This window comes from Armigeres subalbatus, unplaced genomic scaffold (assembly GCF_024139115.2).
Source record: "Armigeres subalbatus isolate Guangzhou_Male unplaced genomic scaffold, GZ_Asu_2 Contig137, whole genome shotgun sequence".
Taxonomy (NCBI): domain Eukaryota; kingdom Metazoa; phylum Arthropoda; class Insecta; order Diptera; family Culicidae; genus Armigeres; species Armigeres subalbatus.
The window spans coordinates 260,909-288,426 of NW_026942143.1; the positions used below are offsets into that span (position 1 = coordinate 260,909).

At 40.4% G+C, this 27,518-nt stretch overlaps 1 protein-coding gene across 1 annotated transcript in view; it reads left to right on the plus strand.

The window, feature by feature from the left end:
- The window catches only part of LOC134202716 (axotactin-like), a 162,791-nt gene that overhangs the window by 112,397 nt on the left and 22,876 nt on the right, over positions 1–27,518 (plus strand). Inside the window, 7 exon segments of the mRNA XM_062677724.1 lie at positions 2,554–2,773; positions 3,457–3,592; positions 8,095–8,379; positions 8,471–9,195; positions 26,321–26,354; positions 26,357–27,185; positions 27,248–27,465. Of these exon segments, the coding sequence (XP_062533708.1) occupies positions 2,554–2,773; positions 3,457–3,592; positions 8,095–8,379; positions 8,471–9,195; positions 26,321–26,354; positions 26,357–27,185; positions 27,248–27,465 (2,447 nt within the window).

Sequence of the window (27,518 nt, forward strand, 5' to 3'; positions counted from 1 at the left end):
GATCGCAAGTTCTTTGATATTGTCTTCGCCTCACATTTTCAAAACGGATCAGTAGCTAATAATAATGAAGCTGAAATAAATTTCACTTTTAGGAATTGCAATGCCATTAAACTTGTCAAAGCTACGATAGCCTTGCCAATATCACTTTTGGTATCGCGTGGAATAGCAACATCCAAATTCCTATCGACATATGTTTTATATAAATCTTAATCAGCTCTTTGATAATTAAAAGTAGTGTTGATTGGATTATAAATGGCTTCTTGTGAGATTTCAAACGTCACAGGAAGGTGGTCTGAGTCAAATTCAACATGAGAGACCAATTAGCCACACACACAGCCGACTTGAATCCGATAAGACTAAATCAATTATTGAAGGATTTCGACTGGAAGAAGATACAAGTTTTTCCATTGGAAAATTGAATAGTATAATAACATCCCGCAGAACAATCTTCAAATAAAATTTTACCGTTGGAATTGCTTTGAGCATGATTATCAGTGTTTGGCATTGAAGTCAATAATTATGAAAAAAAAATAATTTGCTGCGAGTTAGAATTTGTAGATCAGCGCTCAACAAACTTATTTGCTGCGCATTGCATAGAAAAGGCAGAAAGGCAGCAATAGGAGAAAATTGTGCAATCAAATTGTCAAAAGGCTTCAAAAACTTTGGTTCCGAAAGAAGAAAACAATTTATGATTGATTCGTTTATTTATTTTTCATTCAAAATTAATTGTCCATTTTCCAGGTATTAATCCACCCGGAGTGGTTATTAATTACCATGTCTGAAACTCGATTTATGCATATCCAATAGGGCTTCCATTCTCGGGAAGGATTTCCCGGGATTCCCGATTCCCGGGATATGAACATTAGTTTCCCGAATTTTGTCGATTAATGCGCTCAATTGTATTTCCCGGGATCCCGGGAAATTTCAATTTTATTTCCCGTTTTCCGGGAAGTTGATTCCCGGGAAAATTGGAAGCCCTACATGTGATAGATTTAGTTCGAAAAAGGTATTGGCGGGTAACCACTTCCTACGGTTGGGTTTAATCCCACAAAACCAGTACGCTGGACATGTGCTTTCCCTACTAAGCTACGAAAGACCTCCTTTGAAACCAAATTTGCAGCACCAGGAACGTGGCCGAACTCTCGCAAACCATTTTCAGAACTAACTCTCTCATATGTATTGTCTGACTTCTACACACTTACTTTATCAGCATCTGCGCTCGATGAAGTAGGGTTGTGTGAGGTTGTGCTAGTTGATCGTCAGATCCCCAAACCCGACCACATAAGCGAAGAGAGCTTGCCACTCGAGTTGAAACATAAATCGATTTTTAGAACTCCCCTTATGAAGGCCACTACTTGCACCACGTTTTCAAAAGTAGAATCTTAAGCAGGCGGATTTTTCACGTAACGTAGTGTTCAAATCTTCTGCAAAAGCTTTTATGCACCGTGTTCCGAGGCAAACTAATGCTACTGAAGGAGATTTTTTCGTTAGGGCACACGATGCCAACAATAGCTGATGTGCATTCCTTAACAAGTTCTGCATCCTAGAATAGTTTCATTCGTTTTGCCAAAATCTCACTAACAGCAAAACTGGCCCGTTTGTTTAAAATTCAAATAGGGGAACGGTTCGGCACTCCATCTCATAGCTCACATTTCCATCCCATCAAAAACAGAGCAATGAAAAGAAATTTGATTTTTATTTTTATGATGACGTACTTTTTAGCGATCTTCCCTTGCGTTATTTTAATCTACCGAACAGTGGGAACGACATTTTGTTTTTCTTTTTGTGTAGTCGAAACTTCAGTTTAACAAACCTCCACGAATGATATCCTTAAAATTATCTTTAAAATAGGGTTAAGGAAAAGGAAACATTTTCTCAAAATTCATATTAGCATACCTTTTTTTTTTTTTATTTCTTTATTAAAGAGGCTTACAGCCCTAGGCTGGATCACCTCAGCATTTCTTTGCATACATATAATAATTAAAGAGTTGAAAGACTCTAAGACTCTCAATCAATAATAATTAATCCCAACTAAATTGAAAAAAAAAAATTTTGGTCCGCGTTTGTATTTTTGTATTTTTCATATTATCCCCAATCTGATTGCCATAAAATTAATTTGCTGACCTACCAATTACACATTACAATAAAATCAAGCTAAACCTTCTCTCTATTCAAAAGTTTACCAATACATGGGAGCCCACATAAACGTGGGGAAATCCCCCAAATTAGTTTGCCCCAAGCGATGTTCACTATTTCCCAAAGACCACCAGATATTCCCACTGATTAGTTTCCGAATAACAGCTCTTTTGTCCCTAAACATAAACATCCGAAATCATAATTCATTGGTCGTTCCATCCAAATGACCAAAACCAAACCCCTTTCCGGTGGAAATCGGTTCAGTTCATTGCTGTCCACCCGAGTCCGAAACCAATCCTCCACGTACGGCAGTGGTCTTCCTCCCCCCCCCCTGGGGCCCTCCCTCGCCCAGTACCAGCGGACAAATGGACACACAAGGACACAAATCTCATAAATTTTGTTTAATTAAATTTCCAGATTATGCCGTGAAATATCATTCCAATTCCGCACCCGGCTGCCGCACGGACTGTTGGTGTATCACAACGTGAAGACCCCGGCCGGTGTCAAGCTCGACCCGTACGCGCTCTACGTCATCGTGGAGAAGGGCCAGCTGAAGGTGGTGCACGTGTTTGGCAACCACTCGACCAGCGTGACTGTCGGCGAGGGCCTCAACCGGGACGAATGGCACAGCGTTATGGTGAGTATTTACACTGCTGGCAGTCAATGCCCGAGAACCTACCTCAAAAACGGGTGGCATTGTTGTGAATATCATCGCGGTGGTCTGCAATTGTAAGAGCATTACAGGCTTTTATTAGTTTAATTTACTCATACATAAGTAGTGTCATGCTGTGCGAAATGAGAATCAAATTCAAGTGTAATCATCAGTTTCTTAATAATTTGCAATTGCAACAAATTTTCAACAATGTGCATATTACAACCATTTGAGAAACGCTGTCCTGAAGTGAACCAAAGTCACGTCCTACACGAGATTCCCTGCTGAAAACTTACCAGCGGCACACCTAATTGTTTATGCGCACCCATGTTCGTGTATGAATAAGCTTTTGCTGTCCCTGGAGAAATATTCTTCTCCCTCGGATTCTGACAGCGCCCATCCACTGCGGTGGGATTTCATTGTCAGTCAAAATGGAATTATGACCGAAATTCAACTCAAAACATTTCAAATTCTAATCCAATCAACTCTGTATGTGATGAGTAAACAGTGTTTCAACAAACACACCACATTCTTCCAGACCGCATCCTTTAATGACCACATAGCTATCTCTCCTGTAATCGTAGCAATTTGGTGTCCACACCCTCACATAATTCCTCCGGTTTTAGATCGAAGCGATAACACTCTTTCTCTCCACCCAACACTTCCAGGTGCGGATAGACGTGCACGGGGCCCGGTTGATAGCTCGAGTTGATGACCACAAGGAAGAAGTCTACCTGAAAGGGCTAAATCACGAAACCAACTACGGCGTCTCGATTAACCTGATGTCGGTGGTGCTGGTGGGAGGTAAGTAGTCGCAAAGAACCACCCCCCGTTCCGTCTAACTAACGATCGAAAAAGGCCTGTGGTTTACCTTGGCATGTTTACAATTTATTACTATCATCAACAACTTCGTCGTTGCCGGTGGTGTCGTCGTTATCTGTGTCGGACCTTAGGCTAACCGCTGGCATGCCGACAGCCCGCAAGTTGTCTTTCCAATAGAAGGAAGTCAAGTCAACCCATCGATTGGCTCCGTTCAATCGGGACGTTAACCATCGATGGGGAAGGCCGACAACGATGAAGACTTGGTACCGTTGGAAAGAGATTGATAATGAAGCTTGACATGGTGTCATCCATCGGAGGCTAAAGGCACACTTTTCACTGCTATTGGAAGCACTTTCGTTGTCACGAAGTTTTCTGATAGGGGTGTTCTGTAGAATTTACAACTTGTGATTTTCATATATGAGATAACTTTCTAAAAGCTCATAAATATATGTTGCATGTTAATGAACGATGTTTATTAGCATACAACATCTCCAAAATCTTTGACAGTGCGTCTCCAGAATCTTTTCAGAAACTTCCCAAGAAAATTTGAAAGAGCTTCTCCAGAAGGTTTAAAGGAGCTTCTCCAGAAGCTATGAATGTTTTGAAAAAGCACCTACAGATGCTTGGAAAAAGCTTTTCCAGAAACTTCGTAGAACTTACCCAAAAACTTTGAAAAGATTAGGAGAAGCTTCTACAAACGCTTTGAAAGAGCTTCTCCGAAAGCTTTGGAAGAGCTTTTTTTTTATTCTTATAGATTTTTTATGATATTATAAGTTCATCACTGCTTTGAAAGAGCTTCTCCAGAAGCTTTGAAAGAACTTCTCCAGAAGCTTTGAAAGAGCTTCTCCAGAAGCTTTGAAAGAGCTTCTCCAGAAGCTTTGAAAGAGCTTCTCCAGAAGCTTTGAAAGAGCTTCTCCAGAAGCTTTGAAAGAGCTTCTCCAGAAGCTTTGAAAGAGCTTCTCCAGAAGCTTTGAAAGAGCTTCTCCAGAAGCTTTGAAAGAGCTTCTCCAGAAGCTTTGAAAGAGCTTCTCCAGAAGCTTTGAAAGAGCTTCTCCAGAAGCTTTGAAAGAGCTTCTCCAGAAGCTTTGGAAGAGCTTCTCCAGAAGCTTTGGAAGAGCTTCTCCAGAAGCTTTGGAAGAGCTTCTCCAGAAGCTTTGGAAGAGCTTTTCTAGAAGCTTTGAAAGAGCTTCTCTAGAAGCTTTGAAAGAGCTTCTCTAGAAGCTTTGAAAGAGCTTCTCTAGAAGCTTTGAAAGAGCTTCTCTAGAAGCTTTGAAAGAGCTTCTCTAGAAGCTTTGAAAGAGCTTCTCTAGAAGCTTTGAAAGAGCTTCTCTAGAAGCTTTGAAAGAGCTTCTCCAGCAGCTTACCTTTGGGGTAGCTCTTTCAAAGCTTCTGGAAAAGCTCTTTCAAAGCTTCGGGAAAAGGCCAAAGCTCCGGAGAGCTCTGTTGGAAGATTTTAGAGAAGCTTCTAGGAATAACTTTCTCCAGCAACTTTGAAAGGCCTCCTCCAAAACCTTTGAAATGGCTTCAAAAAAGCTTACCAGAAGCTTTCTAATAATTTCTTTAGAAGCTTTGAAAGAACTTCTCTTGATGCCGTAAATAGCATTCCCAGAAGCCTTAATAGCAGTTCAAAGAGGCTTGATTATCTTTTTGATATGGAGACGAGCCAGCCTCGGGCTGAAAGTCTCCCTAATAAAGACAATAATATTAATAAAGCTTTTGGATATTTAAATCTCAATAAAAAAAAAACTTTTCCTCCAGAAAATAAAAAAAAATTAAGAAATTTAGCTTCCTCAAAAACAAGATGAAGAAGAGAAATAAGTAGGACTAATAATGGAGATAAACTTGAAACTTCAAATAACAGATCAACCCTATGTTGCTTTTTTCCAACCCTACTTCAAAGGCTTAAACAGCTCTTCAAATTTACTGACAACTCTTCTATCATCTCTGACTAAAGCCACGTCATTCCAAATAAATACCATCTGTGCCTGCAGCAATGACACGAGCTGCAGCCACACTACCATTGCCCTCCGGAAGTCACTTTGTCATCGCTTTTGCCTTCAAAAATTCACTCTCTCAACACCGTCCAAAGGAATGGAAGTCAGTTTCATAAACCGCACCTATCTGACATAAACACTCTCTTCTTGTTTGTCTTCTTCTTCATCATCATCTTCATCTCCGGGAGGATACCGACCGGATGTGAGAGCCATCTGAGTTGTAAAGTTCGCCCCAGAGAAGTCCCCTTCGGTGCCAGACCAAGAACGATGAAAATGCAGCACAAATTGGGTCAGACACACCGGAAGATTTACGGGTATTGATTGGTGCGATTTCATCAAGCTCTCCACGGCCATATCCTTGGCTTATGGCTTTTGCTTTATGGCCAGTTTGCACTTGGTTGGCCAATATCCGGCGGATCTATGTGACGTTTCATAAGCCGGAAGGTGCCATACAGCCACACTGACTGTCCGGAAGAGGGTGCCAATATCAAGCACGTAACCAAACGGTAGAAAATCGGAATTAATTCAGCTACCCTGCTGGGAGACATCGCTTATGAATTGCATTTTGACAGGGAAAAATTTGATTTGGGAATTCATTGCAATAAATTGGATAAGTTCAAAACCGCCTAACTGTGGGACAATTCACCACACCTGACTTTCTGGTAAGAACAACGATGACGACGATTACGAAGAAAATGTGTTAACAGCAATTCATTTCCGGTCTCCAAGAAGGTACTCAATGATGTCGAACAACTTTTCCCATAATGCTAATTTGCTGCACACTAACTGCTGAACCATAACGGAACTGTTGCAGCAGTACCATTATGCTGCAAAACTTTTAAACTACGAAACGTGGCAATGACAGACCTCGAAAAGGTGCAATTCTGGAAAACCTGCCTTAAGCCATGGTACAATTCCACTTCCAGATGAGCACCAGCTGAGCTATTTCTTATCCAAACTCTTTTCTTCAACACTTCGTTCTACACCCTCCGGCCGAAGAGGTCTCCGAAGAGCCGAAAGGTCCGTTCCGTTGTAGCCAAGAAATTAAATTTACACCCATTAGCATCTGGTGCAAGGCGAAATAAATTTGTTGCCCCTTCCTCAGCCGGATCGGTCCCCAAAGCAATGGGCTACTGCTGGCTTGGGACCGGGGAGGTCCATTCATATACATAGCATCCAAGTATACCACCTATAGTGAGCAGCAGCGCTCCGCCAACAGATTGGATAAAGTTTAAGTTCATTAATTAAATTCTTCGGAGTGAGCTTCTGCTGGTGGTGTTTTCTTGTATGGAGTGGAAAGGATTTTTATTTTCTGAAATATCTCGTCTTCTAGTGGGAAATCCACGGCATCGATTAGATCGAAGAAGGTCCTCCAGAGAAGCCCAATGAGTAGATGGAAGATAATCTGAAAAATAATTTGGTTGTTTATTAGACCAAATCGAGTGATAATTATTCAATTATTTGGATGTTTAGTTTGCTCTATTTTTGTATATTTTATTCTATCGAGCATCAAATAACTGTACACATAGCCAAACTATCAAAGTGCAAGTCTCAAATTGAGACACTCAATTTGGTTGGCATGTACTGCGCAAATTGCATTGGTACCAGTGCATTACATTACTTTACAGATCCTGAGCTACTGAGCTACTCTGGTATGTAAGTAGCTTCTTATTACGTCTTAGATTAATTTATAACATAAAAATTACTGAGGGAATTTATAATCGTTCTACCAAATAAAATTGTTCATATTCCACATACCTATATAATCTTTTCGTAATTTTATTCACAAGATCAGTTATTTCCTCAAACAGGTTTAGCTGCATTTTGTACCTAATATTTAATCTTGTTAATAAGCAGTTTCAAAAGAAAAACTGATTTTTTTTAACTTTTCCACACTATCTGTGCAACAATGGGATGCTAATTCAAACTTTTCAAAAGTAAACGCAGTTTGACAACATTGCTTATTCCATGACATCACCTACAACAACGTTTCTTCGCAGAAGGTCACGTGCCATCCTAACGAAGCACCCAGTCTCACTATTTTGTTGACAAAAGTATTACTTAATTAGGAACCTATTTATCTTAGACAAGCTCATCTTGGAAGGAGCTGCTATCCTCTCATTTTACCAAAAGGCGAGACACCCCATTAGCCACCCTTCTCGGTAGCCCATTGGCTCCCATTTGTTATCCCTGATGCTGTGCGCTACATCTTCTCGAAACGGATTGCTTATATAGGAGAAAGGGCCTTAAAGGTGTGAAGCAATAGAGGAGATTGATTAAAATTACTTTAATCCTAGCCTCGCCCTAGGAGGGCAACACCTTTTTAAGATAAATTAAAAATGATTAAGAGATTGTGATACTTTGCAAATGAGAAGGCGACTTTATACACCACTACCTTTCTTATAGTTCCATGCCAAAACTTGTCATGCAAAAATGGAAGTGAAATGTTCGATAGCCTACCATAAATCATTTTCTCCCGTCTCTTCGCAGGCCTCAGCTCCGAGGAAAAACTACACGGCGTCAAATACATAATTGAGTCATTTGTTGGCTGCATCCGAAACGTGGTCCTCAGCTCGGGTAAAGCGGCATCGGATCTGCTGCCAATCACGCCCCTCATCGCCACCAAGCACGAGAACGTGAAGGAAGGCTGTCGCAACAAATGCCACTCTCGGCAAAACCTCTGTTTCCCGGGGTCCCGTTGCGTTAACCACTACTACGACATTTCGTGCGACTGCTTCGGGACAAAGTACGAGGGCGAACACTGTGATATCTATAGTGAGTATAGGACTGTCGGCTGGCTGGACGAAGGCACAACCGCACCATTTAATCATTTTCTAATTATCCAATTTTAAACGTCCCAAAACAGCCGCAACAGTATTAACGCTGCGAGGTTCGAGCTACGTTTCCTATCGGATCTATGACTGGAAGGACCGCGTGCACTCGCCCGTAACCCGCATCAGCCTGATGTTCAAAACGAACTACGATGACTCGGCTCTGTTTTACGCCAGCGGGGAATCCCTCAAACCGCAGTATATTGCAGCCTCCATCAAAAACCACTCGGCCTACATCGAGATGGATTTCGGTGATGGCGTCATGACGGCCATGCTCGGCCAGGACCTCACCAAGCACTATTGGCACAATCTGACAATTTTCCACGACAACAACCAAGTGACAGCCATTTTGGACGACCACATGAAGATCATCGAAATACCCGGCGCCATTCACAATCTTCTCTTCGATCCGGAAATCTACTTCGGCGGTGGCCCAAACCTATCGAAGCGGAAGGGTCTCGCCTCAAACAACAATTTTGTCGGTTCGTTAAAGTACGTTTTCTACAACGACGTGTCGGTGCTGTTCGAGCTGAAGAAGGCCAACCCCAAGCTGCACTACATCGGAGTGCTGGAGGAGGAATTCCGCGAAATCGAAGTCGACGTCATACCAATCACGTTTTCGTACGCCAAATCACACATCTGGTGGCCGCTGAGCACCAAAGACACGCTGAATCTCAAGTTTGACTTCAAGAGCAGCAAATCGTCGGCGGTGTTGGCGTACAGCGAGGTGAAAACCGATGACGCCACCGGTTATTGGGAGGTGAGTTTGATTTGATCGTAAAACCATTTTTTATATGCTTCAATGGATTACCTATGTAATACAGAGTGTCCGCAAATTTTAATAGTTATCCGGTTATAATTATATTTTAGTACACATCCAACACCTCTGATTCCACTACCACTCTCTGCCGTTACCAAAACCCATCGTTCTGTCCACACTCCGTAAATTCCGGAACCAAATTGATGTCACGCGCGCAAAAAGAAAATCAAGCGATGGGTCAATAGTCTCGTGACTTTCATCAATCTGATTTCGTTGTTGGGAATGCATGAACGGGATTAGTTTATTCTAAAATTTTTAATGGGTTTGTCAAGAATTGAAATTTTCAATAGTTTAACGTAAATAATCAAAAATTCAAATTGATGAATCTTTTCTAAAGACACAATCAAATAATATAGATTGAAGCTATTATTTTTATTATGGCACTTATTTAACTTTCAGCAAAGAAGACAACAGTTCGTTCGAGTAACGTAATCCAGCGACCGACTTTGAAGAGATTTATTTGCCAACCAAAAACTTGCGAGCTACATTATTTTTTCGCTACATTCACATGTCCTCAACTCGGTGAGATTAAGAGCGATTTCGGTAAAAAGAGAATTTATGCTACTTATTTAATACATGATGGGCTACAACTCTTCGATGAACCTACGCCGAATAGAGTATCCTTTTTCACTGGATTCAATCCTGGGAAAATCGCTTCTAATCGCCCTGAACATTGAGCGCCCTCAGGGCCTCTTCAACTACAAAAAGCCATCGTGAACGCGGCCTTCCACGAAGCCTGCGACCTCCTCCGGGTTCTCTACTAAATATTATCTTCGCTTGACGTTCTTCTGGCATACGAACAACGTGACCAGCCCACCGTAGTCTGCCGTGTTGTATAAGCCTCATAATAGCCAGCCCTCTATACACCTGGTACAATTCGTGGTTCATGTGACGCCGCCAGATACCGTTCTCCTGCTTACCGCTGAGTATTTTCCGCAGCACCTTACGCTTAAACACCTGATCAGCCTTCTTTAACGTCCATGTTTCATGGCCGTATAAAGCCACCGGAAGAATCAGAGTAGTGTACAGCGCGAGTTTTGTTTTCGCTGCAATACGCCTTTTCACTTCGCGGGTAACATAGTTATCGCACGTCACTAATGTTCCAAGATACACAAATTCTTCTACCGCTTCAAATGTTTCACCATTCAGCACCATTTCGCCACCACCACCACTAATGAACGCACGTTGATTGCCAGCGACCATGTACTTCGTTTTGCTGGTATTGATCGTGAGTCCAATCCTCGCTGTCTCCCTCTTAGAAGGCACAAAAGCCTCTTCCACGGCACGGCGATCAATCCCGAAAATATCGATATCGTCCGCAAATCCCAGGAGCATATGCGATCTTGTGATAAGGGTACCGCTTCTTTGCACACCAGCTCTCCTAATCACTCCCTCGAGCGCTATATTAGTAGATTCGAGAGTGCATCGCCCTGCTTTAATCCATCTAAGGTAACAAATGACGTCGATATTTCTTCCAAAACCCTTACACTTGACTTCGATCCGACCAACGTTATACGAATCAGCCGTATCAGTTTCGCCCGAAAACCATGTTCAAGCATAATTTGCCATAATTCATTCCGTTTCACTGAATCGTACGCCGCCTTGAAATCAATAAACAGATGTTGTGTCTGCAAGTTGTACTCCTTGAATTTATCAAGGATTTGTCTCAGGGTAAACATTTGATCCGTCATTGATCGGCCCTCACGAAAACCTGCTTGGTATTCGCCGACAAAGGACTCTTCAAGCGGTCTCAATCTGTTGAACAGAATACAGGACATAATTTTGTACGCCGAATTAAAGAGGGTTATTCCTCGGTAATTGGCGCACTCCAGTCCTTTCTTAAAGAGAGCTCAAATGAGGACGTCCAACCAGCAAGCAGGCAATTCCTCGTCTTCCCATATTTTCAACATAATATGATGCAGAACTTCATAAAGCTGCTCACTGCCATGTTTGAGAAGTTCAGCCGGGAGCTGATCCATCCCCGCAGCCTTATTGTTTTAGCTCTTCAATAACTTTTTTAACCTCATCTAGTGTAGGCGACTCCACAACTTGTCCATCGTCGCTAATATTTATTCTGTTCACCGACACTTCAACTATTTAACAAAGTCTCGAAGTGTTGCTTCCACCTGACAGCCACTTCGGTTTTATCTGTCAGCAAATTCCCTTGTTGGTCGTTGCACATGACGGGAGATGGCGCTGTCTTTTTTCGCACGTCATTGACAGACTCATAAAACCTCCACATATCGTTCTGCTCCATTTTTTCCTGCGCCTCACTAATAACTTGTTCTTCGTACTCTTTTCTCTTCCTGCGGTGGGTTCGTTTTTCAGCTGCTCTTGCTTCCGTGTACCGATCTCTATTCGATCGAGTACCCGACACCAACATTCGGCTTCTGGCAACGTTCTTCTTGTCTGTCACTCTCTGACATTCCACATCGAACCAACCCGTCCTGGGTCGCCTCTGTGCAGTGCCTACCACTTCTCGTGCTGTTGTGCTCACCGCTCCGTGGATCGACTCCCATAGATCGATGAAGTTGTCGCTAACGTTGATTGCACTTATCCGTTCGTCGAGCTTCTGGCGGTACTCAGCCGATACTCCTTCCGCCGACAATCGCTGGATACAACGACAACGAGGTAGTGATCAGAGTCAATGTTCGGACCTCTGAATGTCCGCACATCGATAACATCCGAGAAATGGCGCCCATCCACCAGAACATGGTCTATCTAGTTGCAAGTTTCGCCATTTGGGTGTCTCCAGGTGGGTTCTATCACAAACGCCCGAATGACACTCGCCCGAATTCCATTCGCCCGAATGACAAACGCCCGAATTCCATTCGCCCGAATAGACCAAACGCCCGAAAAGACCATTCGCATGAATGGACCACTCATGAAAAGACCATTCGCTTGAATGGATCATTCGCACGAATAAACTCTTCACCTTACTTAATGAAAAGATGTTTTGTGACTAATAAAAAAAATAGTATATTTGATTTTCTACTTATCTCATATATTGTTGTACACGTCTCTCACATGTATCTAAATATTCGTTTCGTTTATGTGTAAAATAATAAGAGAAATAACGACGTTAGGTACTTTCTTATTCATAATATTCAAATAATGACTTGATTTCTTTATATACATAATGTATGCATAAAGTCCTTGAAGGTAGCTTCACATCTCGGTATTTTGGTTCGCAGATTTTTTTTCCCAGGGTACAGGGACCAAAATCCGACTGAAAACTTTTCCGAGGCGTAAAGCACTGATCACTGTCTTGCAATCCATTCACATAGAATAAAGTCAGCATTGTTGAGAGTCAGATATTAAAATATGTTTTATGTATGCTGGTCACTTATACCGGTCCTCAAACATCCTGAAATAAATCAAAACCTGACGGAATAATTAGAGTAGAGTGGGGCAAGAGTGCGTGTGGGGTAAGAGTACGTTTTCGATTTTTAGAAGTAATAAAAAAAGATAAACTAGCAGCACTGCATCAGTTTGACAGGTATTCTGGCCAACTATTATCATGTGTAATTGTAAACGATTTGAATAAACAACAAGGGAGATATGGAGATAGATAACTTTTTGGTCATTTTGCTAAAAATAATTTGATTTCCGCAATTAGTATTTCATTACCATATAAACGTTCAATCAGGTGAACATTATACCATTTTGAAAACCTATTGTATAGAGTACTTTATGGTACAGAACACCAATCCGGTTGGTTTTCCAAGAAGTCAAAACCATTACTTGAATAATTTTTGGGACTGTGGGGTAAAAGTACGCAGGAACCGGTGGGGCAAGAGTACGCATATGAATCTTCAAGTTCTGACGTCAAACCCGTATTTCAGGCCGAAATAAGACTTCTTTCAAAGCGTAAAGATCCACAACTAAGAAAAAAGGGACAGAATTCGAAATTATCACAAGTTTTTAGGATAAGTTGAAGTAATTCGGTGTTAGGAAGGACTTAGCGAACAAAGCACTGAAGCGAAATAATGAAATTGTATTAGGACTTGTTGTACACCTAAACATAGTACGAAAACACATTTTCATCTAAATGGTAATTTCATTTAATCAAAAGAAACATTCATAAATTACGCAACGTTTAGCTGGGAGGGGTTGCGAGATGTATGACGATCCATATAATTTTTAGAGGATTCATACAAAAAGTGTAAGATAGGGGGAGGGGTGATGAAATAGCCAAATTTTACGTTACGTGATTGGTGGACTTTCTTTAAGGAAAATTCCTTTGTATACGCCACGCGAAACCTGATATATATTTTTACCTCTATAGTTTTTTGTATATACAAAAAAAAGATTTTTCGTATGAAAGTGCACATTTTTAGGACCCCCTCCCCCTTTAAGAGTTACGTAATCTTTAAACATTCCCTAATATATGCTCATTAAACATCAATTAAATGTTATTAACTCTTATTTGTGTTGATATATACTTAAAGCACATGATTGGATAAATGCGTACTCTTACCCCACCCGATGCGCACTTTTACCCCACCGGTGGGGTAAGAGTGCGTTTTTCACTTGTCTTGCAATAAAGGTTCTACTAAAACGAATCTCAATAATTTCAATATTTTTTCCACTGGGTAACATAAAGGAAGAGTATATGAATCATCGACACTGATTTGATATGCAGAAGCTTGCTTCATAAGGGCCACATGATCGATTGAAAACTAAGTGCGTACTCTTGCCCCACTCTACTCTAGAGCTTTGGCGAAAAATAACGTTGCAAGGTTATTTATTTAAACCATCAAAAATAAGAGGCGCAAATAGAAATTCAGCCTTCTTTTCTTCATACATTCTTCTTTCTAAATTTATTGAAGACATGATTTCTTCCCTAAGTATTAAAGTTCAAGCAAAATTCGTTTTAAAGATAAGCCAAAAATGAGCCACGTCGTACAATGTAACGCCGGTGACTACGTGATGAACTCTTATAACCATCAGAATGTGCGCCTGAGCCTACCGAAAAAACGAAAAAAAAACATCAGAATATGACGATATATAGGCTAGGTGTACCAGTTGTGGCTATAACACCAGTTGTCGCACTAGTGCTTTATATGCCAAATGACCAATCAAATCACCGCAAACCAAGTTCATATCGATAAAGCATATTCATATGATACGATAACACCTTTGATCTTCTCCAAAACAAGTAAAGCATAATTGTAAAAATTGATTTTGCCTAATTTTCCTTATTTGGCCAATCCCATAAGAAAACAATGGGATTTGCCAAATAAGGAACCAAAATTAAGAATAGTGCCACAACTGGTGAATGCGTTCCTATTAAAAATTAATCAATTTTGAGGATTATAATGAATTTTATTGTGGTTTTCACAGCTGTTCTAAGGAGCAGGAAGTAAAACCTTTCGCTTGATATATAAAGACAACCCACATGCCTTTTACACCCGATTCTTTTTTACACGGGGGATGCGTTCCGTGTAAAAAAAGTTTTCAGTTCAAAATTTGAAAATCCGTGTAAAAAAAGTTTTATGATTTCTCGACGAATCATGCAAAATGGAGCAACTTTGCAAAAAAATTGTATGGGATTTTTTTACACGGCCGTGTAAAAAAAATCCGTGTAAAAACAGAATCGGGTGTACTTGTTTTCTAAAAAAATGTTGTTCTTAAGTATGGCGACAATTGGTACACCCACCCTATGTGCATATCGACAGATGCTATATGATAACATTGGACGCAGGACCTTTCTTGCGATCGACTACCAATGGTAATGATGGGACGATTTTTCTATTTCCTTCAACACATCATTCAGTGTTGTAAGCACAAACCAAGATTTGGATAATTGACGGAACATTCTCAACTGCTCCACAACAATTTGCTGAAGTGTTCGCAATTCACGGAACTGTAGGCGAAGGTTAACAGCGTCGATTCGTTCCCTTGGTATTAATGCTAAAACACCGGAACGTATGACACAGTCTTTTGTTCATTAATGGAACGCAATTTATCAGTATACGTTAGATTCAGAGTATATACTATTGGATTTTAAGATGGCTGAGATTAATGCTGAGAGACGTGTCTTCCCAAATTCAAGTTTCAAGAATGTTTCTTTCTCCTCAACCAAAGCATTGTTTTTTTTTAAAGAAAACTTCAGCAATTGGGAATACAATCGGCATACGGGAAGGATTACAGACTGCAACTTGCCTATAAAAAGTTTGTTACCTTAGCACTTTTGTTAAGATATAACAAAGGCATTCAAGGAGGTTCGAAAATCTTGCCCAAAGAAACATATTTTTTTAATGTATGCAAGTATTATGTGAAGGGGGTGTACCCGTTAAGCATAATGGACGTTATACATAAATAACCCAAAGAACAGCCCTTACATAAAGAAGGCAGAATTATGCCAAACTGCCATTATGTCTAACGTACATTATCCCTAACGTCCGTAATGCGTAACGTCCATTATGCCTAACGTAGCGGACTCATGTGAATGGTCGCCAATCAACGCACAAAAAGACCACTAGAGACCCACTTTTCTCCCCTTCACTATGGTCGGTCTATGAAAATACCCTAAACAGTATTCCTCGAACTTCCAATAACATTTTGAGGTGGCACAATAAGTGGAATACGCTTTTGAAACGAGGAAGTCCTCGGTTTTACAGCGTTCCAAAACAGTTCTCACTAGAAGAAAGAAATGCGACCACTGATATTGTCGGCGTAGCACCAAGTTAGAATTCGGAAGTCGGGACTTCCGAACCGAACTTTCTTCCGAAGTTTTATTTGTCAAACTAATTGATGCGTTGTTTAGCGCATCTTTAGGCGAATCCAGCGCACTACTTCCGAAGTTGGGAAAGTTGCCTGTAATCTGGAGAAAAATCCAACTTCGGTATAAAAAGCGGTATAGTTTATTCCGGATAGACAATATCCTACGACCACTGCAGGCTAAGAAGACATCTAAAATAGCAGAAAAAATGAAAAACTAGACAAACTGGTTCGTTAATATATTGCAGATGATTGGCATATTTGTTTTTAAATATGATTAGGAACTATAACATGTTGTTATAGAATCTGGTGGTATACATAAATATATGACCTATTCAGACGAATGGTCCATTCGGGCGAGTGGTCCATTCGGGCGAATGGTCTTTTCGGGCGTTTGGTCTTTTCGGGCGAATGGAATTCGGGCGACTGTTACATTCGGGCGTTTGTCATTCGGGCATTTGTCATTCGGGCGAGTGTCATTCGGGCGTTTGTGATAGAATCCTCCAGGTGTGCTCTCGAATATTCTTTCGTGCAAAGTAGGTGCTACTGATGGCCATCCCTCTGGCAGCAGCGAAATTTACTAGCCGTAGGCCGTTGTCATTGGTAGCGGAGTGAAGGCTCTCCCTACCGATTATGGGACGGAAAAAGTCCTCTCTATCTACTTGAGCGTTAGCGTCTCCGATAACAATTTTCACGTCATGCTTTGGGCATTCTCCATAGGCTTTATCAAGACATTCATAAAACGTGCCCTTCACGTCGTCGGATTTATCGTTTGTCGGTGCGTAAACGTTGATTAGGCTGTAATTGAAGAATTTGCCCCGTAACCTCAACACACAGACTCGTTCGCTAATGGGTTTCCAACACATCACTCGCTTCATCTGCTTGCCCATCACTACGAAACCAACTTCATGCTTTGCTTTTCCGCCGCCGCTGTGATAGATGTTATATTTAAATGCAGTGTTGGTCGAGGGGTCCACGACTCGGAATTCACGTTCTCCGGATCTGGGCCATCGGCCTTCTTGAATAGCGGCCACGTTCACTCCAACCTTCTGCAGTTCGCGAGCCAGAAGGCTCACTCGTCCAGATTCATTTAGCGTCCTGACATTCCAGGTACAGAGTTTCCAATCATAGTCCTTATTTCGTTGCTGGGTCGGTTGTCAAAAATAACGTTCATCTCAATTTTTCGCGGTATTTGAGAAGCTTATATTAGGAATTTATGCTACATGATGATAAATAGGGTGTAGCGCTATTTACTTACTCCTAGTCCTAACATGGCGGCTACCTATTCTTGTATAGCGACACATAGTTTCCAATTCAATTCACTTCACGCTGCGTAGCTGCCCGACAACGGCCTGAAATCGTTCAGGCCCTTGTCGGGCAACTTCTCGAACGGCAGCAAACAGATGCGGGATGATTGTCGTTTGTAAACAGCACCACTAGGAGTGCGAACTTTCACTACCTTGACCACTCCGTCTGGATTAGTTACCTCCGTGAGGACAGTTAACTCCTTGAGGACATTAAAGCATCTGGACATGATGGATATGCTCAATTTTACGAGCCACGTCGATTATATATGCCAAAGGGTTTCATTGGCAAAGTTGTGCAAAGTCAGGTGCGTGGGCTTATATCGGGTGTAGCATTATCTATTATCCCATACGGCGTACCAGCATGGTCCAAAGCACTAGAGGCCGAGTGCAATGTTAAAAAATTAATCAGGGTACACCGGCTGATGTGTCTGCGGGTTGCAAGTGCATACCGCACCATATCTTATGAGGCGGTGTGCGTCATTGCTGGGATGATGCAAGTGCGACGTGTCAAGAGAGCAACTTCGTTGCTAAAATGGCAAAGAGCATGGGACACTGCAGTCAAAAGTCGTAGGACCCACAGACTGATTCCGGAGGTAACGAATTGGATTAGTAGGAAGCATGGTCAGATCAACTTCCACAGTGTCAGGCCATTAGGCCGAAGGTCATTAGGCCGAATGGTCATTAGGCCGAACGGTCATTAGGCCGAATTAGCAAAAATGAGCAAAAAGTGAAAAATGATAAGTTCTTTCTTCCTTCTCCTTTCTTGCATCTTCCTTGTTATATCTGTCTTCTTCTTTCTTCCTTCTTCCTTCTGCTTCCTTCTCTTATCTTTCTTCCTTCTTCTTTCTTCCTTCTTCATTCTTCATTCTCCCTTCTTCTTTCTTCCTTCTTCCTTTTTCCTTCTTCCTTCTTCCTTCTTCCTTCTTCCTTCTTCCTTCTTCCTTCTTTCTTCTTTCTTCTTTCTTCTTTTTTCTTTCTTCTTTCTTCTTTCTTCTTTCTTTTTTCCTTCTTCCTTCTTCTTTCTTCCTTCTTTCTTCTTCCTTCTTTCTTTTTTCTTCTTTTTTCTTCCTTCTTCTTTCTTCCTTTTTCCTTCTTTCTTCTTGCTTCTTTCTTTCTTTCTTTCTTTCTTTTCTTTCTCCTCTCTTCGTCCTTCTTCCTTTTTCCTTATTCCATCCTTCCTTCTTCTTTCTTCATTTTTCCTTCTTTCTTTCGGATTTCTTCCTTTCTTCCGTCTTCCGTTTTACTTCTCTATTCTTCCTTTTTCTTTCTTCTTTCTTCTTCTTTCTTCCTACTTTCTTTCCTTCTTTCCTACTTCCATCTTCCTTCTTCCTTCTTCCTTGACCCTTTTTCCTTCTTTCTTCTTCCTTCTTTCTTCTTCCTTCTTTCTTCTTCCTTCTTTATTTTTCCTTTTTCATTCTTTCTTCTTCCTTCTTCTTTATTCCGTCTTTCTTCTTCCCTCTTCCTTCTTTCTTTTTCATTCTTCCTTCTTCATTTTTCCTTATACTTTCTTCCTTCTTCCTTCTTTCCTCTTCCTTCTTCCTTTTTCCTTCTTCCTTCTTCCATCTTCTTTCTTCCTTTTTTCTTCTTTCCTGTTCCTTCCGCCTTCTTCTTTCCTCCTTCTTTCTTCTTCCTACTTATTTCTTCCTTCTTCCTTTTTTCTTTTTCCTTTTTCCTTTTTCCTTCTTTCTTCTTCCTTCTTCTTTCTTCCGTCTTCCTTCTTCCTTCTTCCGTCTTCTTCTTTCTTCTTACCTATTCCTCCTTTTTCTTCTTTTCTTCTTCCATTCTACTTCTTACTCACTTCGCACTTCTCACTTTTCACTCCCCAGTACTCATTCGGCCTAATGGCCATTCGGCCTAATGACCTAATGACCATTCGGCCTAATGACCCAGCATCAACTTCCACCTACCACAGGTGTTGTCTGAACATTCGGTTCGGGTTCGCAGATTCTGCGGAGTGCCCGGAATGTGTAGGTGAGGTAGAATCGGCAGAGCATGTGATGTTTGCATGCCCGCGATTCGATGATGAACGCAATGCCATGCTGCTCGTCAGCGGCATGGATACAACCCCGGACAACCTCGTTGAGAGGATGTAATATGGAATGTGGTGAACACACCGTCTCAACAGATTATGTCGAAACTGCAGCGCTGGTGGCGTCTTGAACGACACCAGCAGCTGCAGTAGAGACTACTGTGATGCAGTGAACACCTAAATGTATATAACATTTGACGTGAATCGTCTATATTTCATGCAAGCTGCAAGCAATCTTGTTAGGAATATGACCATTTGAGCGAGGACTTGTATAGTTGCTGATGAAGAAAGTGTGCAGCCGCCAGACATTCTAAATACTCATGCTCCTCTAATGTGAACGTGTACTATACACATGTGGAAGTGTTGACTTGACAAATGGATTGTGAGTGATTCGACTATGCGTCCAATTTGGGAATCTCGAGATCCAGGGATTGAATCCAAAAGAGAATGAAAATGTCTCTCACTTACCATCTCTGTATACATATACGATATGTAGCATACCGCAAGAGACTTTTTTGCCAGCTGTCATGATAGAGAACTGATTCGGGATGCTATACCCCATGATATTTTTCGACCACTAGTCGACCCGGCAGACGTTGTCCTGCATAGTAGGCCAAAATGCGCGTTGGGAACTGCCCATGCGAAATTTCCCAAGAAATCTTAATTTTGGTTTTACGAAATTTACTCAACCTTACACGTTTTTGCATTAGGAAATATTATATAAACTCGTCGGAAACTATAACGAACGTAATTGTTGAAGGTATGGAGAAAATCCATCCAGCCATTGTCGAGTTATGCGGATACGAACACAGACCATTTCTTTTTTATTATATAGATTAAACAAATTAAAAAAAATGTATTAAAAAGGAGTTTATTTTTTTAGCAACGCAATTGAATATTTCTGAAAATTTGGCGTTTTTAATAGTGAAAAAAGTATTTTATTGCTGCATTTCCCAGCTACTGTACATATACCACATTAAAGAGTATCATCAGACCTTTCAGATAGCGTCGAGAAATGTTGCACATATTCGCAGATTTGCAAGTTGAAGCTTTTTGATTTTTTTAAATTAAAGTTTATTGTATATAAGAAAAGTCAAATTGAACACTGTTAGGTGGATAAGTCCCAGTATCAATATTTGTTTATATTCAATGTTCCAAATCTTGTCAAATTCAATTTGTTGCGAGCAAATCGGATGAGTATAAGTGTTCAAAACGTGTTTTTTCCTACACACTTGATGAAATTCTAGTATTTTGAATATATTATATACACAATTACATTTTGAATATTATATACACAATGTACATGTACATACACACAGACAGACATTATCTAAGTTTGCCAAGTTACATTAACATTATTGTCTTAAAATATCCGAAAATATCATAAATAAAAAGGGAAATTTTCTTTTACATTTAATGTTCTGGTATATAGAGACCAACCTTCCCTAAAGCCTAACCTAACTATAATGTTACTTTAAGATTACTTTAAGTTACTTAAGATTAGATAATGTAGTGAAAAACGCGTTGAAATTAGTTTTGGCAAAATTTCGCCTTTTTCCGACCGTTGCACAGTGGTTGAAATCCCGAAAAACGTGATCGTCAGCTTTTTCGGTATGAAATCGTGCTTTAAATGGCATAGTATGTTCAGCAAGTATGGTGCATACATCGAGGGGTATCATTTGAGAAAATTTTATTTCTGATTAATTCACCTAAAAGTGAGATAGGAATTTTATTTTTTTCAAATTTGTTGAAACAAAATGGCGTCTTTGGTAAAGCTGTCAGAAATAATGTACAGAAAAACTTTGTCAAAGACACTATGGGTCTATCTATTGAAACTAACAAAATATAACTTAATTTTAGATAATAACCTTATAAACCATTTAACCTTATAAAAACTGGTATACAATGAATAACTTTGCATGGTCGAATTTTTGAGGTTAACAATGTTCTAGAAACTTATTCGATTGTACGACAATTCCCCGAATAACAATTCCCCGAATGCAATTTCCCCGAATAACAATTCCCCGAATGTAACATTTCCCCGAACGTAACAATTCCCCGAATGTAACATTTCCCGAATGCATCTCCCTTCTTTTCGAGTGAGGCACAAGGCGATGGGTATTAAGTAAGCCATGCGAGCAAAGTCGTATGATTGCCGATCTGGAGGTTGCGAGTTCGATTCTCGGTGTGGCCTAAGATGCTTCAGGGTGAGAAGCATTTTCGGCTCCTTGTGCACAGTGTATCCATTGTACTTGCTACACAAGACATTCATGCAACTGGCAGGTACCGGAAAGCTTGCGATAACTGTGGGAATGTCTTCTTGAAATGAACGCGTTTGTCCGGTATAAGATGACAGTAGGAGATAGTTCCTTCTTCAGATGATAGCATCGCCCGGTATTAGGGGAAAGAAAGTGATAATGTCTTCCTCAAATGAACACATTTGCCCGGTTTGCCCGTTTACTAAGCAAGTACCACGCTTGCCAGGTATAATAAATGATTGATATGAAGCAATTATATGTTTCAAAACTGCTGTTATATTACACCACACTTAACTAAGAAAATGCTTATTTGTTTAATATAACATTCTGAAAAACGGCATTCTTCCAAAGGTCATTCTGAAAAAGGTAGAATCCATCAAAAGTCACACCGAAAGTTACAGACCGCCTAATGACATGTTGAGAAATGAATTCGGCAAAATGTTTTCGGTGAAATATAATACATTTAATACATATTGCGTAATAAGGGATCTTATATATTTTTTTCCTTATTATGGCCAAATTCGCCTGCACCAAAATAAGAGATCAGATTAGTCCTTATTCTCATTCTCAATTCATTCATCTTTGCATTATTTCTAGCCTATTTAACGCCTATTTTTGAAGGAACACATCTACCGTTTTCTTACTTTATTACTTTACCATATTCAGGACAGATACAGGTTATAAAAGAACGAATAATAACATTCATTATCTGGTGAAACACCCACTGAAGAAGGGACACATTTACCATTGCATTGTTCCGAGCAGATGCATTATTTTTAAAGAAGGAATCACATTCACCATTGCCTCTTTCAGGGCAAACGCATTATTTTTGTTTACAAGGATTCACATCCACCATTGCCTTATATATTTGAAGAAGGTATATGCAGGACAGAAGTATGATTCCGAAGATATGAAAAATATTTACCAAAAGGCTTTTAATCAGAATTGCTGTTTGATACTATTTTGGGAAAAAAACTACCTTAGCAAACACTGTACTCTGATATCTTTATAATTCAACAACACATCTTGGAGGATCAAGAACTACAAATACTACCAAAGGCTATTCAGCTGATAATTTCCAATAAGACACTCTTGAATGTATCTTTAAACACTGCTTTTTCGGACGCATACAGTCGATTGCGAAGATGTGTTTGCGTTTGCAGGTAGGTATTTTATTTTCGGGGAATTGTTCCATTCGGGGAAATGTTACATTCGGGGAATTGTTCTATTCGGGGAAATGTTACATTCGGGGAATTGTTACATTCGGGGAAATTGCATTCGGGGAAATTGCATTCGGAGAATTGGTTTTCGGGGAATTGTCGTACAATCAACTTATTCAGCACATAAAAATACAGCATTCAACTACTAAATCATAACAATATTTTCAATTGTTAGAAGAAAATTCGAGATTTACGAACAAAATTACACATTTTTCAAACCAAAATATCTCGCAAGGTGGCAAAAAGTGGCAGCCAAATCAATTCATATTCGAAAGGTAAGCTTCAAAGCTTTCTATTACAAGTGGTTTCATTTGTATCTTGTTGTATCCTCGTCAGATATTTGTTATTGAAAAATAACTATTTTTCTACATGTTCGAGTCATTCTTTGGTATAAGATAAATATTTATAAATAGCGACAAAAAATATATATTATATTATTATTATATTTTGTTAGTTTCAATAGATAGACCCATAGTGTCTTTGACAAAGTTTTTCTGTACATTATTTCTGACAACTTTACCAAAGACGCCATTTTGTTTCAACAAATTTGAAAAAAAAATTAAAATTCCTATCTCACTTTTAGGTGAATTAATCAAAAATAAAATTTTCTCAAATGATACCCCTCGATGTATGCAACATACTTGCTGAACATACTATGCCATTTAAAGCACGATTTCATACCGAAAACTGACGATCACGTTTTTCGGGATTTCAACTCACTGTGCATTGTGGAATATGACAAAAATCTATACTGATGAAGATGATGATGATGATACTACCATCTATTGTAGCAAGGCATCAGCCGACAGCACTGGCCATATCTGGCCAAATCGTGTGGACCATGATTATACTACTGTTTGTATTTAATCAGACTCCTGTATGAGGGGCCAAAATGGGTGGGGTGGTTCCACAAGCAGAGACACTTATGCGAATCCACGGGAGGAATAGAGAATCTCCTTCCAGAAGAAAGTTCGTACATACAATATTATAAACTAGCCCTCCTTTCCCAGATTGACCCAATAGGTGGGGAGAAGAGCCCGCCCTTTATATGACAAAAATCTATACTATGTCGAAAATTGGCGCCACTTTTGATAGAAACTGCATTGAGACAAGAGACTCGGCATAGCCGTGTATTTTATTTCGCTCTCGAACTGTTTCGTTCGAGCAACATGAATCGACGAAGCATTTTTCACTTGGGCCTTGACACTTGTTTCTCATGAAGCTACACTCTTCGTGAGAATGCTTAATGCTGAAACATCTATCTCATCTTCATTGCTTCATTCATCTAAGTCCTGCCGAGGACTCTTCTAACGAAGAACCGTAGTCCAACGTTCGACGATATTCCATACTTGTACTATCCATCAATCCTAGTCTCGTGACGAGGGATCCCAGTCCTTCCAAAAATCAAACCACACAGCTCCTATTCGAACTTTGCGATTTTGTCATAACCATTTGCATTGGCCTTGTGTGGATAAAACCATTAGTAAATACCATCTGTGATCTTAAAATACACCCAGACGATCATCCGGAATTCCCGAATAAGTGACAATTTTTCTCAGAAAGACACATTTTATAATGCTATACTATGCTATGCAATAATGTATTACATATATATATATATATATATATATATATATTGTAAGAAAATATATTATAGAACAGAAAGTAGCGAGTCGTCTATAAGCCGATTGCCACAAGCAATAAGCTTGCAAAACATCCTATGAATACGAATGCTCTAGGATATGAAAAACCGGTACATAAAGCTTCTAACGAAGTGAAGAAAATCAATCATTCTGAGAAATTTCTTTTTTTCTTCATTGCACCACGAAAACAAGATGTCCTTCTTATTGCTATCAGAACGAAGAGAAGTTTCAAACAATAAGTCAAACATAGGTTTTAAAAACGCAATAATTCAGAAGATCTGTCGTAAAAAGCTTGGCCTTCAAAAATCAATAAATATTCTTCAAAATTACCAGAAATTGATTTATGACAAATATGTGGTGTGAAGCGTGTGCTCGCCCACCAATTCGCACGCTATCGCAATTTCCAATTATTGCGGGTGGACGGTTCAACTTATCCCCAAAATGTGACGATGGCGTACGATTCTAGCGAACGAAGATTTCCTTTGGTCGAACTTATTTATAAGATACAAGAAACGCAACGCCCCATCATCACCACGGCCGTGTGTTGTTTAGCCGGGGTGAAGGCGTGAGCAAATACAGACCCATAAAAGGGACTATAAAATGATTTCATTCAGGCTGACATGTGCCTGGTTCTGGTTTCCAAATTCCTAGAAGAAAACACTTTTATGCTCGTGTTTCTCGTTTCCCGCATCGCATATAAGTTGGAAAGTTCGCTTCACCCAATACCGACCATCAAACAGAGAAAAGCGAGTGTTCTGAATTCTGATGGGTGACGTCCCGGCTAGATGCTTCCGGTTCACAACCCAGCCGAAAGTGATGTTCCGGTGTGTTGTAATAAAATATTAAAAACACGATAAGAGCATTTCCTTCCCGTTCTTGTGACACACTTCTTTTGGACACAGTTGCGCATGGCAGTCGACTATGGATCAGTTTACACCAGTTCGTTTTATCATCATATGATCTTTGTCTCATTCGAAATTTCCGATATTTTTTACACACTTGGAATTTAAGATGTTGCTTCAACTCGGTAACATAAATGGATCCATTCTTCTTCGTCGTACGCAACATCATTCTTTCAAATGCTGGTTACGACACACAACGAATTTCATGAATGAGGTATCCCTTTTTCTATCATGTCCCATGTGAGCTCGGGGTTTGATGTCGGCTCAAATTGAATGAAATTCAGTGTTGGATCGGTCCAACTGAGTAAACGAAGAATAAAGGATTGCTAATGATGCCACAATAGATGGATTGGGTGTGTGTCCTTTGGGGCGTCCAGTTTTTCGGTCGGGCTATATTAGAGACCAACAAACCTGTGTCTATTTATTTGTGGTTCATTCGATACCCATGTGGCCAGAAGATGGATGTTGGTGCGGAAGGGACTAATTTGATGGCAGTGAAACTGTGTACGTGTATCTTCAATGATTCATGACAGGATTCTGAACCAAAACAGATTACTGAAATGGAAATTAAACACTCTCTCAACTAAAACGTTTTGCCCATTTAGATGAAGGTAAACAGACAGTTTGATTAATTATAAAAACTCGAAAATTCACGGTTGAAGTAAATCAACACCTTACTCAAACCTCTGGGATGCTTGTGTTTTGATCGAATCATCTTATGGAACATTTAAATCATTGAAGTCAATCTTCCGACGATAATTTTGAACTCAAATTCCTTGGAAATATTTAGATCACGAGAAATGTTTAATTAGTTAAAGTTTTGCGGATTAAAATGGAGAAAGAATGAATCCAACATCCTTGGAAAAAAGAAATTTTATTCATGCACCATAAACTTCAATCCATGCTTTGTTACAACTATGTTTATTATCATCAACGCAATTAAACAGCAACGTACATTCCTCTCATTTACCTCATTCCAGATTCGCCTCTCGATAGACCGGCTCAGCTTCGACCTGAACCGGACATAAACAGCAACATCACCCACAACACCTACATTAAGATCGACAATCCGACGTCGTGGCATGCGATTCAACTGACCTACGCCCAGGGCAAAATAACGTTTGTTGTCGACTTTCGGCATTCTATCACCCAGCTGTACGGGCTGTCGTTCAACGTCGGCGATAAGCTCATCATCGGAAGCAGCCTGAAGGCAGCCGCGTCCGGTCTGGTCGGATGCTTGCGAGATTTGAAAATTAATGGTGTGGAAATCGAGCCGCGCTTCCTGGTGAAAAGCGAACGGGTGGTGGGAGACGTGTCGCTGGACAACTGCAAGTACGTTGATCCCTGCAAGAAGCCCAATACGTGCGAGCACGGCGGTAAATGTTCGGTCAAAGACGACAGCACGACGTGCGACTGCAAGGACACCGGATATATTGGCAAGAACTGTCACTTCACCCGATACCGCAAGACGTGCGAAGAGCTTGCCTTGCTGGGCTTCTCCAAGTCGGACGTCTACTCGATTGACATCGACGGCAACGGGGTGTTTCCGCCGGCAAGGGTTAAGTGCGACTTCCAAAGCCTGACGAATGCGACGAAGACGATTGTGGAGCATAATTTACCGTCGCAGGTAGATGTGCGGTCATTCAACGACGAGGATTTCAGCTTCCAGATCCAGTACCGAGAGTTCAATGCCGAGATGCTGCAGGAGCTGATTTCGCATTCCCTTTACTGCACTCAGTACATCAAGTACGATTGCATTCAAGCGCCACTGGATTTGCACTCGGCCACGTGGTTCAAGTCGTCCTTCAACAACATCACAGTTGATTCGCTCGGAGAGGTTAAGCGGTGAGACAATTAAATGTACGGTGTGTGAAATGTTTCCTTCAAAGTAATTTATTGCTTTTCAGAGGCACTTGCCCCTGCTCGGTGGGACAGAGCTGTATTGACTCAAGTGCGACATGTAATTGCGACGCACATTCCGACAAATGGCAATCGGACGAGGGATACTTCAGAGAACCGACGAATCTTGGTATTACGCAGATGTACTTTTTGCAGCAGAAGGAAATTCTTAACGATAAATCGCAGGGTCGTATTACGCTGGGACCTCTTGAATGCGTGGAAACAAGTGTGTATAATTTTTTTAACTGGTCAATATTTTTATGTTATTCTTCGGAGAGG